We start from the raw sequence: 17,770 nt of genomic DNA on the forward strand, positions 1-17,770 counted from the left end.
GGGGTGAGGTTAGATGAGGAGGGGGGGGGAGTTGAGACCAAATGGCGTATAGAGCGAAGAGAGAAGATTAATCCTGTTCACGGCACAAACGGGAATCCGGATGGCCTCTGTGTAGGACAAACCGAACACAGATAGGTGTTGCAAGGAGTGACCGGTGGAGCGGAAATGGCGTGAGACCGTGTGTCGTTCGCAAGGTGGATGTCACGAAAGTGTTCCGCGAACCGGTCAGCCAAGCGCGTCCCTTTGTCCGATGTACAAGGATTGCAGAGAGAGCAAGAGATGCAATAGATAATATTGCTGGAGGTGCAGGTGAAGGAGTGGATGATGGGATAGGGTCGATGGTGGGTGCTAGTGAGGCGGGTGGTGTTGGAGAGGTAAGGGCAAGTGCGGCAACGTGGGCGGGAGCAGGGGAACGAGCCGGTTGGGAGGTAGGGTCAGGGAAGGAGCTATGGACCAAAAGGTCTCGAAGGTTGTGGGCTCGTTTGAAAGAGGGGAGGGTCGGTTAGGGAAGAGGTGTGAAGTGGACGGGTCGGACTGGAGACGACGGAAAGCTCGAAGAATGGTGCGTTGGAGACGTAGGGTCGTGGGGTGGTAAGTGAGGGGAAAGGGAGGCGGGAGACTACAGGGCGGGTTCGGGGAGAGAGCAGATACACGGTCCACGGACCGTGCTCTGGCAAGGGCGGTGTGGATAGTGGTGAGGGGGTATCCACGTAGGGTGAAGTGGTGAGCCATACGTTGAGACTGAGTCTCAAAGTCATGGTCGTCACTACAGAGCCTACGTAGACGGAGGAATTGGGAATAGGGGATGGAAAGCTTGGTGTGTTCTGGGTGGGAGGAAGAGAAGTTGAGGTATGAGTCACAAACACACACACATGTATACATGTACACACACACCACACACACACACACTGTACAGTTTCATGCTATCCATACTTGATAGTATAGATTTTTAGTTTGGGCCAAATGCCAAAAATTTATGGAATATATGTATATACAATTGAATCCAACTTAGTATGTAACAGGCAATTACTTTATTGAATCTACAAAGATGAAAGCACAGACAATCCAATTGGGATTTGAACTTTGAATGTAAAGGAACCTAGCAAAACATCATTTATAATTCTCCAACTCATTAACCTATTTATTTTTTAAAAAAACAAAAAAGAAATCCACCTGCCTCTTGTTTACCAGTCAAGGCTGCGACAATTTAAACGGTGCCAAGTCTGCCTCTTGCTCACTGAAATATGTATGTGTAAACATAACAAATATCAAACACATATTTCTTTACCGCATTATGTAATAATCCTTTTTACTAAAGGCACAAGGCCTGAAATTTGGGGGTGAAGTAGGGCTTGTCAATTACATCGACCCCAGTGTTTCACTGGTATTTAATTTATTGACCTCGAAAGGATGAAATTGAAAATCTACCTCGGCAGAATTTGAACTCAGAATGTAAAGATGGGCGAAATACCGTTAAGTGTTTTGTCCAGCATGCTAACGATTCTGTGTCAGATCGCCACCTTATTTGCATTATGTAATAATACTAGATGATACTGATTAAATAGGTAAAGTTGAGCAGATACCTTCAAATTTTGTCCTCTAGCTATTGAAGATGGGAGACGTGTTAGCCATTCAAAATACACAAAGACTGTTAACTTCACTTAAACATCTATCATTTGGGGCAAAGTATTGAAGGCCGAACTCAAAACGCTGAACTTTACAAAGATGACAGAGGACCGAGATATGTGGTACATTGCTGTGCTCAAGAAGACCTGCCCACCACAACAGAATTTTGATCCTAAAACCAAGGTGCCACATACAAAACATTGGTATGGGTGTTGGTGCCATGTAAAAAGCACTGGTGATGGTACCACATAAAAAGCACCCTGTACATTTTGTAAAATGGTTAGCATTAGGAAGGACATCTGACCATAGAAACCAAGTCAAAATAGAATATGGAACCTGGTGCGGGCCCTGGTCTTGCCTGTTCCTGTTAAGTTGTTCCAATTCATGCCAGCATGGAAAACAGGCACTAAATATTGATGCTGTTGATGATGATGATGTCAAAATTGTCTTTGCACAAACTACAACCTGATTACTGACAAGGCTATACTGCATTTCTTGTCAGTGACCAGGTCACAGTTCGTGTGACAAAGATTTTGACACCATATTACAAACAAAACAAGTTTACATGAAGTTAACAGTGTTTGTGTGTTTCTTATTTATTTATTGCCCACAAGGGGCTAAACAGAGGGGACAAACAAGGACATAAAAAGGGATTAAATTGATTACATCAACCCCAGTGCATAACTGGTACTTAATTTATTGACCCCCAAAAGGATGAAAGGCAAAGTCGACCTTGGCGAAATTTGAACTCGGAACGTAAAGACAGACGAAGTACCACTAAGCATTTCTGCCGGTGTGCTGATGTTTCTGCCAACTCACCATGTTTGTGTGTTTCTGAATGGCTAATAAATACGTATCCTCTATGTTGCAATCATTTTAGTTTCAACACGTGGTCTCAGACCAAATCATTCACATGGCAAGGACATCTCCAAATTAAATAAAGTAAAATGAAATAAAACCTTATTTACAATTTATTATTTTTTTAAAAATCTCTATCTCAATAAAGTTAATAAATGTAAGTAGTTACGATTTGTTATTTAATGCCAACAGCTTTGTCAGTTTACAAAGTGGATTCTGTATTTTAAAATTTATTTCATCTATTTCGTTCCGTATCAGCTAATGGATCCATTATTTGTCAATGAATCGTATTATCTGAGAGGATTATTGTGATAATGCCTTGTTCTGATTCGTTTCCCCAACATTGTTTAACCCTTTCGTTACCAAACCGCCCAAAGCCGCCCGAAAAAATTTTTGGTTAATGAGACCAAACTGCCCAAAGCCGCCTGAATTTACCTATTCATATTTAAATGAGAATATCAGAGCAAATCTCTTTAGTACATTCGTGAAAACACGTATTATACTTTGTAAACAGTTCAACTACAGTTTTGTACAAAAATCGAGGTGTAATTTTAATTCCGTGAATTTTGGGAGATTTTTTTCCGAAATTTGTTCCTATTGTGTTTTCAAAATTTGTAATTCTGACAAAAAATGGATACGAATTTCATTATATCAAGCAGCGAGTCAGAATTCGAAGGATTTTCTACTGAAGACCTTCATAAATCTAACTCTATGACTGAAAAAAAAAAGCACGTGGTATTTGATAATGAATCTGATGTTTCATTTTCCGAAAGTGAAAACAGTGAATCCGAGAGCTCCGACAGCGATAAAGAAAATGAATTGGCACCTGAATGGAGTGAAAATTTAAAAACTGTTTCTTTCGGTGATTTTTCTGAAGAAACTGGACCAAGCCACAGACTTTCCCAGAAGAGTAAAGCCTTAGACTATTTCTTTTTACTTTTTCGAATGAGCCCATTTGAAATCATTACGGCAGAAACGAACTGTTACGCTAAACATAAACAAAGTGAAAGAAACGATAGTTTGTGGTTTCCCACAACCTTAAATGAAATTAAGGCCTATTTTGCCATAAATATTATTATGGGTATCAGAAAGTTACCCAGAATAACAAATTCTATCGTAAAATTTTGTTGTATACCCAATTGAATATTAGCTAATAACCCATTTTCTATAGCGATGTTTGAACAAAATTTTAATAATTTTATATTTTGTTGAATTTACCTGTATCTACCTGCAATTAGAGTCACTTTGTGACAAAAATTATAGTATAGAATTGGTTGAGAATATTTCATTAAATTATCTTCCAAAAATCACATTAATATATCGATAAATAAAAAAGTTATAGTTGTTTAATGAAACCAGACTAAATTTATGATTACGTTAGAAATTAATTGAAACACATGAGGGGTGTAATTTGGTCAGAAATATAGTAACGAAAGGGTTAAACCAGATTTCTGCAGGGGGGGGGGAATAATTGATTCAAGTAAAGTGTGAGACAAGTGAGAGAGAGAGAGAGAGAAAGTGTGTGTGTAAGCGCTTCTATGTGTGTGTGTGTGTGTGTGTGTGTAAGTGTTTCTATGTGTGTAAGTGTTTCTATGTGTGCATGTGTGTGTGAATGTGTGCATGTGTGTGAGCACTTGTATGTGTGCCTGTGTGTGTGAGAGAAAGAGAGGGGGAGTGCTTGTATATGTGCATGTGTTTACACACACACACACACACACTCACTCATTTCAGCTATCTCAACAAAAGTGGTTTAAGTTTTTCTGAAACTGTTAACCTTTTCTATATAGTCTCTTTGCTTTGATTGAAACCCTGGCTTTCTTTGGAAAATAGTTTAAATCTTTTCCTTGAAGACATGGCTATTTAGCTGTAAAATAAAAATATATTCTTAACTTGTTTGGTATCATGGCTTCATTCGACATTTTTTTAGCCACACACAATATGCAGTGAAAATTGTCGATCATCATTTGCCGTCCAAACAAGGCCAAAATTTAAATATCTATTGCAATATCAATGACTGAACCATACCTTCATCTTATTAACATTAACCCTCTAGCATTTAAATTAGCCATATCAAGCCGAAAGAATTTACCTTTTTTTTTTTCAAACTGGCCAGATCTGGGATTACCCTCCAATTTTATTCTAGATATAAACAATCATGTCACTGAAATCTCAATGCTACAAAGTAATGCATGTCTACATCGAAGAGGCCAGGGAACAGAAGAAAGAAGGAGAAAGGAGACATGCACCCAACACCAGAGCTGAAGACACCTGCGAAAGGGGGGGGGGGCACCACGTCAAAACGGTAGAAGAGTAGGGGCCGAAACTGGACATGGTTCATCCTGATGATGTCTTGAGCTAACTGGATCCTACAAAGGAGCTGTTGTGGTAGCAGACCACGAAACACAGTTGAAATTCCTCAGCATTACATTTGACTAAATGGTTAAGCCTCGTTGCTTTTGAGGACTGTTCACTTTCAGATTCACAATCATCACTGCTATGTTTCTTCTTAATAAATAAACTTATCCATTGTATGACTAAATATACTTGTCTTGGTCAGTTAGAATTCATGAATGGTACAATGGATGCATCATCACCGTTATCCTTCATTTTCCTTATCTAATGTCCATGATCCCCCCTGGTATGGGTTAGATGGTTTGACAGGATCTAACAGGTCCAAGGACTGCATTATGCTCCAATGTCTACTTTGGTAGAGTTTCTTATTTCTCTACTGCTCACAAGGGGCTACACACAGAGGGGACAAACAAGGACAGACAAAGGGATTAAGTTGATTATATCGACCCCAGTGCGCAACTGGTACTTATTTAATCGATCCCGAAAGGATGAAAAGCAAAGTCAACCTCGGCAGAATTTGAACTCAGAATGTAGTGGCAGACGAAATACTGCTAAGCATTTCGCCCAGCGTGCTAACGTTTCTGCCAGCTTGCCGCCTTAGAAACACTTTGGCAGAGTTTCTATGGCTGGATGTTCTTCCTAATTCCAATTTCAACTGCTTTAAAGTGTGTACTGAGTGATTTTTTTTTTCATGGCACCAGCACTAGTGAAGTCTCCATGGAACTTGCAAGACTAAGATCCCATTCAACTAAGTGGAGCTACAATAGAGATGGAAGCGACATTATGCTAGGAGATAAGAGAAAGGGCCAAAACAAAATAGGTTTCTTGCTGTAGAGAAGCTACACAATTACTTACACTATAGATGAGAGCCATTTCAGTATATTGATATTGTAATCAACAATCTATCTCTGTCTGCTCGGAAGTTTAATTTTAGGGTGTTTAACCTTTAGCAAACAAATTGGCCAAAGCAAACCTAAATAATCTACCTGTTTTGTGTTCAAACTGGCCAGAAACTAAAAAAGGGGTTCATATCTGGTGGTTGGGAAGGCGAGGTTAATATTACCCTCGCCTTCCCAACCACCAGATATGAACCCCTTTTGTAGTTTCTGGGGAATTTTGAAAATTGGATTAAACGGAAAGAAATTTAAAATAGTTCCTGATTTAAAGACATTTATGATTAACAAATGAGGAGAAGTAACTGAAGAAACATGAAATGGTAGAATCATCAGTAAAAAAAAAAAAAGGAAGAAAAACTATTTAAGGGACTAAAATTAGTCATACCAATTATTAATTAAAATTTTTTTTTCTCTTTTGATGTAGAGAATATTTACAGTAAAAAAAATATAATTTGATTAGTAAAAATGAAAATATTTGTGCAATTGAAAACTTACTTGTTTTCTATTAGCAACTCAGTTTATTTTATTATTTATTTTAAGTCTTACGATCAAAATCAAAACTGATTTTTAAGTTTCCATTTTATGTTTTATGTACTGTATGCAAATGAAACAGAAACCACCAACCACTCCCTCACTTCCATTCTGAGCTTAGTTTGGTTGACATGCTTACAGTTATATTCTGTTCTTTTAGATGTAATGTTTCTATTTTTGTCATACCCCAAGCTACACCTCATGGCACACCAGTGTGTCACAGCACTATGTTAGAAACCACTAACATAAGGGATACCCTCATAGGTTTGTCTTAGCAATGGTTGATGTTCTAAGTGTAAATATTTAACCATAAGCATTTAAACTGACCATATCTGGCCCAAATATTCTGCCTATTTTATGTTCAAACCAGTCAGAAACCAGACTCTCACATCTGCCCTAGAATGTCATTCAAAACTAAGCAATTGCATCATCAGAATCTTGAAGCCGTAAGATAATACATGCTTAATTCAAAAGAATATGAATAAATATCTATGGAAGCACATAAATATGCAGAATACGTACATACAGATGCACACACATACATACATATATACACATGCATACACACACATATATACATACATACACATACACACATACATACATATGTACATATGTACATGCATGCATGCATAGGCACACACACACTGACCCACACACATGCGCACAAACAAACAAAAGGGAACGCAGTGTAAATAACGGACAGATTCAAAACTATTGAAAAGGTTGCAAGACGCAAGGAAAATTTTAGAAAAATAAAAATAAGAAAAAAGTGGAAATTTTACCGGTGAGTGTGTTACATTATAAGGCACAAAAAGAAAATGCCTCTCCCCAGACACAACAGAATGAATAAATAAGCAATGCATTTGATAGTAATCTGAGTGTTTTAGGGTTAAACAAAAAGCAAGATTATTTGGTTTCTAAGTTCCCCCAGACTGTTGACAATTACGAGACTTCCTCCTCTGCCAGTTTAAGTAAATTCACAGGCACACCTCTGCACATACACACACACACAAACATGCACTTGCATGGAATGTAGAAACATCAACAAAAAGCTAGGTACAGGCAAGTTAAAACCAAATGCATAAGCAAAAGAAAAGAAACATGAAACCCCAGCAAAACCATAATCCTTTGCTGTTAAACCCTTTAGCATTTAAACCAGCCATATCCAGTTTTATGTTTAAGCTAACCAGATCTAACCTCTCCTACCTACCCAACAATGTCATCCAAAACATAAACAGTTACACCATCAAAATTTCAAAGCTACAGAATAATCCATAATTAATTCAAAACAATGTAAATGAATAAGCATTACATTTGGCAGAGTAATCCCCACCCCTCTCTCTCTCTCTCTCTCTCCCTTGGAGAGGCACAAGTACCTACACACACATATACTCCCAAGGTAGTTATGTTCCGCCTACCAAATCTACTAACAAGGCTTTGGTTGGCCCGGGGCCATAGCAGAAGACACTTGCCCAAAGTGTCACGCAGTGGGACTGAACACGAAACCATGTAGCTGGGAAGCAAGCTTCCTAACCACACAGCCATGCCCACCTGAATGTTAAAGGGTTAAACTAAGAGGGGGTATTTTGATTCAAAATTTTACCCCATTTATTTTGTGAATGTACATATTAACATATAAAAAGGGCTAAAATATTTAATTTTTTTTTCTAAACTGAAAATGAATTAAAACTGGAAATGTAAAAGAAAAAACGTTTATGTGAATATCATTTTTTTTCATAAATTCAGCAGCAGTTCATGTTGAAATTTCAAATTCAATGGTTGAAATTTAAAAAGATTTATTCACTGATAACCTACCATTAGCAAACATCTGACATTATTTGTTTTGTTTCCATAAAAATTCAAACATCTTAGATGTTATCAATTTGAAATTTCCTCAGTTCAAAAGATCATACGAATATATGTATTTTACTGCATCAGACAATTGTTTGTTAATAAGAATGACAGCTATCTGCGAGTCTCACAATTGTTGATTCCCCTAATGAACATAGCTAAATGTAAAAGAAAAAATATAATAAAAAATTTCAACGGAAAGACTTACCACAACTATCACGTATCACAAGATCTCTTCCTTCTTGAAGTAGTACAACAAGTTGGAAGAATGGATGCTGCAAAAGGTTGCTTTGATGTTGTCGAGATGAACCTTCCTGGAAAAACAGATAGAATAAATCTGATTATAATAATGGCTTCTTATGTTGGCATGGAGCCTGGAGGGAGGAAACGAGAGAATTCTGACAATAATGTATTTCCTAATAGTGAAATGGTTCTAATTGAAGAAGAAATTGGGCAGGAGTTAAATTTGTTTTCCAAAAATAACAATTTCTTTGTACAAAAACACAGATGTTCAATTTAGTTTCTAGATTTAAGAAGTGATAACAAAAATTGTTATATTTTGATTGTGTGTGTGTATGTGTGTGTGTTTGTGCTTATGTGTGTGTGCACACTTGCATAGGTTGTGTAATTCGGCAAGTTTGGATAATCTATATATATAAAACTGTAGTTGTGTGAGTGTCTGTCCCCTTCGATTTAGATTCCTAACTCCTCCCACATTTTGCGGTGCAGTTTAACCAAATTCGGGTATCTTATAGTCGTGATTCATATCGAGCCCGTCTGACTATTAGCGTGCATCAACGATGAGTCTACGATTTTAAAAATAATTTAACATCATTTTTTATTCCATTTTAATGCATAAAATGCATCGTGTGTCGATGGCGGCGGAGTTGGCGTCCACGCTCACAGCTGCACCTGTTTGCTTCTCCCCCTTCCCTCCCTCGTGAAGCTGTGGGGAAGGGAGTGTAAAGAAATCAACGTCGTAATGCGTTGTGAAGGAAACCAGCGTTCTTTTAGAACACGACTTCATGGCTTGAAGACACCAAAACCAAAAATGGCTAAGAAAGCCCGAATTATAAGGGAAGTAACTCTCTAAAAATGCTTATATAGTTATTTCCCTTACAAACCCGAGCAACGCGGGCGATACTGCTAGTCTATATAAAAAACTGTAGTTGTGTGAGTGTCTGTCCCCTCGATTTAGATTCCTAACTCCTCCCACATTTGCGGTGCAGGTTAACCAAATTCGGGTATCTTATAGTCGTGATTCATATCGAGCCCGTCTGCATATTAGCGCGCGTCTACGATGAGTCTACGATTTAAAAAATATTTACATCATTTTTTATTCCATTTTAATTGCATAAAATGCATCGTGTGTCGATGGCGGCGGAGTTGGCGTCCATGGTCACACCTGCACCTGCTGCTTCTCCCCTTCTTCCCTCCCTCGTGAAGCTGTGGGGAAGGGAGTGTAAGGAAATCAATGTCATAAAGCGTTGTCAAGGAAACCAGTGTTCTTTTAGAACAACGACTTCATGGCTTGAGAAGAACACCAAAACAGAAATGGCTAAGAAAGCCCGAATGGCATCTATAAGGAAGTAACTCTCTAAAAATGCTTATATAGTTATTTCCCTTACAAACCCGAGCAACGCCGGGCGATACTGCTAGTTTTGTATAAAAAAGGAACAAATGTAGACATTTTACAACTAGTTGCTGTTTAACCCCAAAGTAAGCCCTCATAGAACAGGCCTATGATCAGACGTTCCAGCTATGACCCCCCATCTTTTTTTATTTTTTTTTTTAGATATTTTGGCCCATAGTATCCGATATTCTTTGGCAGATAACAGCTAGTCCTTTGAGAGAGATTTAATTATTATCTATCGCAGAGCCTCTCCCAACAGTTTCTGAATTAAATTACTGAAGGTACCCCCTCCCCCATACATACATATGTACATACATACACATATACATACATGCACAGACAGACAGATAGAAGTGGTGCCTCTAAAGATTAAGCATCTAAATAATAATTGATCACATCCTTATTTTCAGGTCAAACAGTACAGTATAAACTATCAAGAAGAATTATGTTTGACAACATCTACAGTGAAGTCAATAATATGTTTAAAAAGAAAGTATCTCAAGGGAGCATTCTGCATATTAAATATGCATGCAGTCAGGACTCACATAAATGATGTATGAAATTGAAAAGATTTCAACTGAACAACAAAGAATATTAATGCAATCAGTAGACAAAAGCTCTCACAAAGAATGTTTAAAATCTAACAGAAAACAAGAAAGATAACTCAAATAAAATCATATTTTAGTCAACTATCTTTTGGAAGCCACAATTGCTAAAGATAAGTGCACTAGTTGCAGGAAGAATGATTCAAACAGTTTTAAATTAAAGACCAGATATTTTGGGCCGTAAATTTAATATTGTGATGGCAAGGTATAAAGGCATGGCTGTGTGGTTAGGAAGTCTGCTTGCCAGCCATGTGATTTTGGGTTCAGTTTTACTTGACAGCACCATGTGTTTTCTACAATAGCCTCAGGCCGACCAAAGCCTTGTAAGTGGATTTGGTAGATGGAAATCGAAAGTAGCCCCCCACCAAACACACACATGTATATATATATATGAAGGCACATAGCCTAGTGGTTAGGGTGTTGTACTTATAATCACTAGACTGTGGGTTCAATTCCTGGACTGGACAACACATTGTTATTCTTGAGCAAGACATTTCATTTTATGTTGCTCTCTGCTGTCTTTTCAACATCTGACATGTGGCACAGCTGTGCAACCTATACAGATAGTGTCAATTTGATGGAGGGAATGAGCTTGTGTGAACACAAATATTTGAGCACCATAAACAAATCATCTGTTTGGTTGTTCAGCAAGAAACTGCAAAAACTTCATCCATCATCTAATGACAGGAGAGTTCATAACATATCTATCCATCTATCATATAAATATATGTATATAATTATAATATTTTTTATAAGACTTAAAGCTTAGAAGCACTGGGCTATCATCTCTTCGGCCCTATGAAAGAGGGTTTGTGAGGCAAACATTATTCCAGTGACGAGGAAGTGAAAACTGTAGTGAAGAAGTGGCTCAAAGAACAGTCAACCGAATTTTTGGAGAGGAGATACATGCTCTCATTCGAAGGTGGAACATTACTATTGAGAGAAACGGTGACTATGTTGAGAAGTAGGGATGTGATCCACAGAGGACCAGCTTCATTTTGATGTATGATACATGTTCCTGTGTTGGTAATTATACCTGTCCTAAACAAAATGGCATTACTTTCTGACTCAGCCTCGTATGTATGTGTGTGAGTGTGTATATGTGCCCCTGGGTGGGGAATGTCTTCTGGTCTTGACATTTTGTAACAGTTATAAATGAGCCCCACTATCATACGAATGGTGTCAAATTTTTAACCCATGAAACCATGTGCAATCATGGGGAAATACTCTTTCTCTTGGAGACAAGAAGGGCATCAGAAAATCTACAGCAATGAAATTCCATCTGACTCATGCAAGCATAGAAAAGTGGACGTAAAATCAATGATGATGATGATGTCATTAATTAGCGATCACTAATTTATAATATAAATATAAACAAAACAACTTGTATCTTGTAACTATAAATTCTTAAAAATTAATACAGTAATGTTTAAAAGTCAAGTGCATCGCAGTATCAATAAAAGAAGGTTTTCAAAATTTCTTTAACCTTTAAATACAATATATAAAATAAAACTACATATGAAAGCTTACACATTTTATACACAGCTCGTGACATTTCAACTCCCACTAATATCAACATTTTCATTGAGCGAATGATAACCATTGATATTTAACCTGAAGAATAATTTATTTCAAACGACCGATCATATAAAACTAAATGTCAAAAATATAAAAGAACACTCTGATCCACCTCACTGAGAATGTTTGTTTTTTTTTTTACATTTTTATACTTTTTTTTATATATCCTTGCACCAGAGTTGTTTTTTTTTTTTTGGTTTTAGTTTTGTTTTTCAGATTTGTATAATTATTTTTCCTGAGACTTATTTAAACTCTTGACCTTATTTAAACTCTTGAATATATAAATACTTAGATATTTATATATTCAAGTAATTAATTAATTTTTCATTGTATCTATTTATTTTCTTTTTCATTTATTTTTCAACTATTTTCTTTCTTTTTTCCTGATTGTGCAGAAGTAATTCTTGGAATCTGAAGTAATTCTTGGAAAGAAGTACTTACATTATCCATAACAGTTGTTTCTGGCATAGACTGTAGACCTGAAATTTGGTGGGAGGAGATAAGCTGATGCCCTTAACTCTCCCCACATCCCCCATATTTGGCTGCTACTTTATTTTACTAACCTCAAAAAGATGAAAAACAAAGTTGACCTCAGTAAGATATGAACTCAGAACAGAGATTTTAAATTTTGGCACAAGGCCAGTAATTTTATGGGAGAGGGTAAGTCAATTACATCAATCTCAGTGCTTGACTGTTACTTATTCTATCAACCCCTAAAAGATGGAAGACAAAGTCAACCTTGGTAGAATTTGAACTCAGAACGGGAAGACAGACAAAATGCCACTAAGTATTTTGCCCACAGTGGTAATGATTCTTCCAGTTTGCCATCTTAGGCAAGTAAATATTGGAAAACAGTTTTTCCCAAAGCTCTAAAGATTCTACATTAGAATGAGATAAAAGTAACGTGATGTGTTTACAAATATGATGCAATACTTGAAGCAGAGTTTAAACTTTATATTAATGTTTATATAATGCTCACAAATAGGATGAAATTTACATGTAATGAGGAGAGGAGAAGTCTAATGTTTTCAGCTAAGGAGCGCCTTTCTCAAAGAGAAAACATTTCTTTCAACTAGAATTTGTTTTCTCTTTTTTTCTCATATTACATAAACTCATTCCATTTTGTGAACTTAACTGAAGAGACTTTTTGCCAAATCACCATCTTAAATTTCCTCCAACTTGTGTGATTTCTTTTAATACTCACTCACACACATACACACAGCTACACAATAATTTTAGAGAAAAGAAACACCCACAAAAATATCTGATATGAGAATAACTGCCTCATATTACTTCACAGAAATTCCTGGTCATTCTAAACATTAAGATCACACAAGCCATATCATAATACTATAGTAAGTATATCTAAACAATGGAGATGTGTACCATCATCATAGCTATCGATGATTTTACATCTGTCCTATGTCTGCTTGTATTGGCTGGATAGGAGTCTTTGAGGCAATGCCTTGTGGCCAGATTCTCTTTCTGGCATCAACCCTTTTAGTGATACAATGTATCAATTTGAAAAGCTAGGAAGCACACACACATGTCAGCCATCCAAGAATTTGGACCTGGAGACCTCCATTTCCAGTGACTTCGAGGTCCACCTCCCAGTGGTGTCGGGTGTTAACGAAGAGCCCTCGACTACAACAAGACAACCAAAGTTTTTTTTTCTCAAGGTCTGGATCTCCCGCTCCTAAGCCCTAGACTATCACCTAATCACCCTTACCCGTCTTGTTGCTTAACAACAACAACACATATGTCACCACCACAACAACAACAATGTCTACTTTTCCATCCTTACACCTGTACCCAAAGGAATTTTCTGAGGCAGATTTTTCTAAGGCCAGGTGTCCTTCCTGTAGATGACCCTCATCTGTTTCCAAGCTAAGTAATATTTTCCCACATCCAGACATATTTGTCATCAGCGCCGCCTTGGCTGGCTTCCATGCTGGTGGCATGCTAAAAGCTCCAACCGATCGTGGCCGATGCCGGACCCCCTGGCACCTGTGCAGGTGGCATGTAAAAAGCACCCACTACACTCGCGGAGTGGTTGGTGTTAGGAAGGGTATCCAGCTGTAGAAACTCTGCCAGATCAGACTGGAGCCTGGTGCAGCCCCTGGCTTCCCAGACCCCAGTTGAACCGTCCAACCCGTGCTAGCGTGGAAAACGGACGTTAAATGATGATGATGATGATGATGTTGCTGTCTTTGTTTAATGCCTACTTTTCCATCCTTACACATGTAACAGAAGGAATTAGGTGAGGCAGATTTTCTAAGGCCAAATGCCCTTCCTGTAGGTGACCCTTATCTATTTCCAAGTTAAGTAATATTTTGCCATGCCCAGACATATTTCTCATAGAAAATTGGAAACAAATGACACCACTTGTATGACAGTGACATTCTTTTACGACTATCAAGTGATGTCAAGACAAGGGGACACAAATACATGTCTATTTGTGTCTCTTTGTGCATGAGTCAAAATAAACATACACACACACACACACATATAGTGGTTGGTGTTAGGAAGGGCATCCAACCATAGAAACCATTCCAAATCAGACTAGTGTTGGGTACACTTTCCAGCTTGCCAGCCCTGGTCAAACCACCCAACCCATGCCAGCATGGACAACAGACAGCAAATGATGTTGATGAGTTCAAACTTACAGAAAACAAAAGATGAAGATAGGAGAAGGAACAACAAGCAGGTGTATTAGTTTAACGCTCAAGAAGAATGGAAAAGTCTTTGATGTTTTGAACCTACACTTTTTGACCAAAAGGATTGATAGGAAAATAAAATAGAGAGAGAATGAAAAAAAACAAAAACAGAGAGAGAAAAAAATGAGTAGGAATTTATGGTTCAACATGATGAAATGGCCAGAAGTAAGAGGCTGAGTTATATATAAAGGCACATGGCTTAGTAGGGTGTTGCACTTAGAATTGCAAGATTGTGGGTTTGATTCCCAGACCAGATGTTGTGTTCTTGAGCAAAGCACTTCATTTCATGTTGTTCTGAAATCATTTTGTCATCTGACATGTGGCACACAGTGCACCTGTACAGGTAATGTCAATTTGACGGAGGGAGTGACGTTATGTGTACACAAACATTTGACCACTATAAACAAATCATCAAAGTGGTTGTCCAGCAAGAAACTGCCAACTGCCAGACCCTCATACATCGTCCAGCAATGGGAGATTCCATGGTATGTATATGTGTGTGTATATATATATAGACACACAAGCATATGCAACAGGCTGGTTTCATTTACGATCAACTAAATACATTCACAAAACTTTGGTCAGCCTGGGGTTGTAGTAGAATACACTTGCCCAAGTTACTATACAAAAGGACTGAACCTGAAACCACAAGGAGCTTTTTATTAATCCTGAAAGAATAAAAGCTAAGCAGACATCATTGGAATTTGAACTCACTGTGCGGAGTGTTGGAACAAATACTGTGAGGTATTCTATCCAACACTCTATCAACCAATTTGTGAATTTGCTGCCTTGAGTAATGTATTATAGCTACAATCACATCAAGCAGTCATAGTACCTAATCATGGTCTGCAGATCAATAATTCAATACTATAACACCTGAACCACTTTATCTTTTTAATACTTGAAATTAAAGGAGAAACAGAGGGAGAGAGAGACAGAAGGGAAAGAGATAGAGAGAAGAAAGAATGATATATATATAGAGAGAGAGGAGTGATGTAGAGAGTAAAAAAAAACCTTTGAAACAGAAATAAAATATCAATACATAATATATAATTACTACTAGAAATTCTTTACCGATATCTTTCAATCCAACCAACACACTTTCATATCATTGACAGAAATCTTATTTTATTTATATTTTTAAGAAAGAAAAATACCCCAAAAAAAAACAAACAAGAAGACAATTTCAAAATGATTTTGAATCAAAAATCATATATATAAAAACCAAAGTTTAAATTTAAAATTTCGAATTTAATTAAAACAAATCATGAATTCAATTAATTCCACATTCAAATCACACACTGTAATACTGCAATGACATTTGATGAATCTTTGGGGCATAGGAAGTGTGTTGTGCTGTTAAGGAAATGATGAGTTCTTTAAGACAAATTGGATAACTAAACGTGATACTGTCAAACCCAGTTCAAAATACAGAATAAATATATATATGTATGTAAAACTATGATTCACTTGTAATTTTCATTTATCGTACAACTTTACTACCATATCATTTAAAGAACTTTCGACACTAATGAAATGATTAAATGCTCAAAGAAACATCTTCAAGATGGATTGTGGTAAGAGTCAATTAAAACTTGATATTAGTTCTTGAGAAAGTAAAAACAATAAAGATGGTATTAAACAGAAAGTAACTTGGTTATATACAGTCAGCAAAGTACATAGAAAACTGTAATATGAATATTAGTAACTATGATTTCATGCCTGGAGCCTAGAATACCATTTACAGTCTGAAGAATATGAATAGAAACTAGGTCAAAAATTGTAAATGGGTAAACAATGTCAATGACTGGATGAATGAAAGGAAAATTGATACACGGACAAAGAATGAATAAGAGGAAGAGAGAAAGCTATACTGGTTTAAAATTTTGGTACAAAACTAGCAATTATGGGGGAGGGGGTAAGTTGATTACATTGACCCCAGTGCTCAGCTGGTATTTATGTTATCAGCTCCAAAAGGATGAAGGGCAAAGTCGGTCTCGGCAGAATGTAAAGACAGACAAAGTGTGGCTAAGCATTTTGTCCAATGTGCTAAGAATTCTGCAAGCTCACCGCCTTAGAAAGTGTTATATTCTATTTACTTCTGGCCTTCCTTGTTGCCATTCTTTACTTCCCCTATATGTCTACTTTCTGCTCCTTCTTTTAACCTTTTCTGGTGAGTTGCAGTGCTCCTGAGTACTGTGTATGAAAAGCTACCACACTGGATAAAATGTTTAATGGCATTTCTTTCAGTTTTACATTCTGAGTTCAAATTCTGCTGAGGTTGACTTTACCTTCCATTCTTTTGGGGACAATGAAATAAGTACCAGTTGAACACTGGAGTCAATGTAATCGACTTGCCCGACTAACAAAATTTCATGCCCTGTGCCTATAACAGAAAGAAGTATCATTACTGTTAATGTTATAATGATTGAAGGGTGCTTTTAACAGGCCAGTTATGAGACCCTGGTATCAGCCATGGCTTTGATCTCACTTGGTTTGATGGGTCTTCTCAAGCATGGTATATTTCCAAAGGTCTCGGTTAACTGGAATTGCCTCTGTGAGGCCCAACATTTGAAGATCGTGCTTCACCATCTCATTCCATGTCTTCCTGTGTCTACCTCTTCCACAGATTCCCTCCACCATCATAGTGCAACACTTCTTCACACAGCTGTCCTCATCCATATGCATCACATGACCATTCCAGTGCAGGCGTCTCTCTTGCACACCACAACTGATGCTTCTTATATTCAGCTTTCCTCTCAGGACACTTACACTCTGCCATGCATGCACACTGACATTACACATCCAGCAGAGCATACTGGCTTCATTCCTTACAAGCCTACACATGTCCTCAGCACTCACAGCTCATGTTTCACTGCCATGTAGCATGGCTGTTGTCATTCTTTACTTCCCTTACGTATCATAGTCTGCCTTTCACTCTGAGCTAGAGGTCCTTTGTTACCAGCAGAGGTAGGAGCTCTCTGAACTTTGTCCAGCCTATTCTTATTGTAGTAGCTACGCTTTGAGAGCATCCGCCCCCACTACTGACTTAGTCACCTAGGTAATGGAAGCTATCATGTTCTTCTAGTTTTACCCCTTGGCATGTGACAGAATCTATTT

The 17,770-nt window shown here is 37.5% G+C and overlaps 1 protein-coding gene across 6 annotated transcripts in view; it reads right to left on the reverse strand.

Moving 5' to 3' along the window:
- Positions 1-17,770, reverse strand: part of LOC115210780 (multiple C2 and transmembrane domain-containing protein 1) — a 357,832-nt gene that overhangs the window by 83,107 nt on the left and 256,955 nt on the right. For all 6 annotated transcript variants that reach the window (XM_029779505.2, XM_029779504.2, XM_029779503.2 and 3 more), the window contains one exon: positions 8,326-8,431. In XM_029779505.2, the coding sequence (XP_029635365.1) occupies positions 8,326-8,431 (106 nt within the window). The remainder of the gene's footprint in view (positions 1-8,325; positions 8,432-17,770) is intronic.

Source organism: Octopus sinensis, linkage group LG4 (genome assembly GCF_006345805.1).
Source record: "Octopus sinensis linkage group LG4, ASM634580v1, whole genome shotgun sequence".
NCBI classification, from domain to species: Eukaryota; Metazoa; Mollusca; class Cephalopoda; order Octopoda; family Octopodidae; genus Octopus; species Octopus sinensis.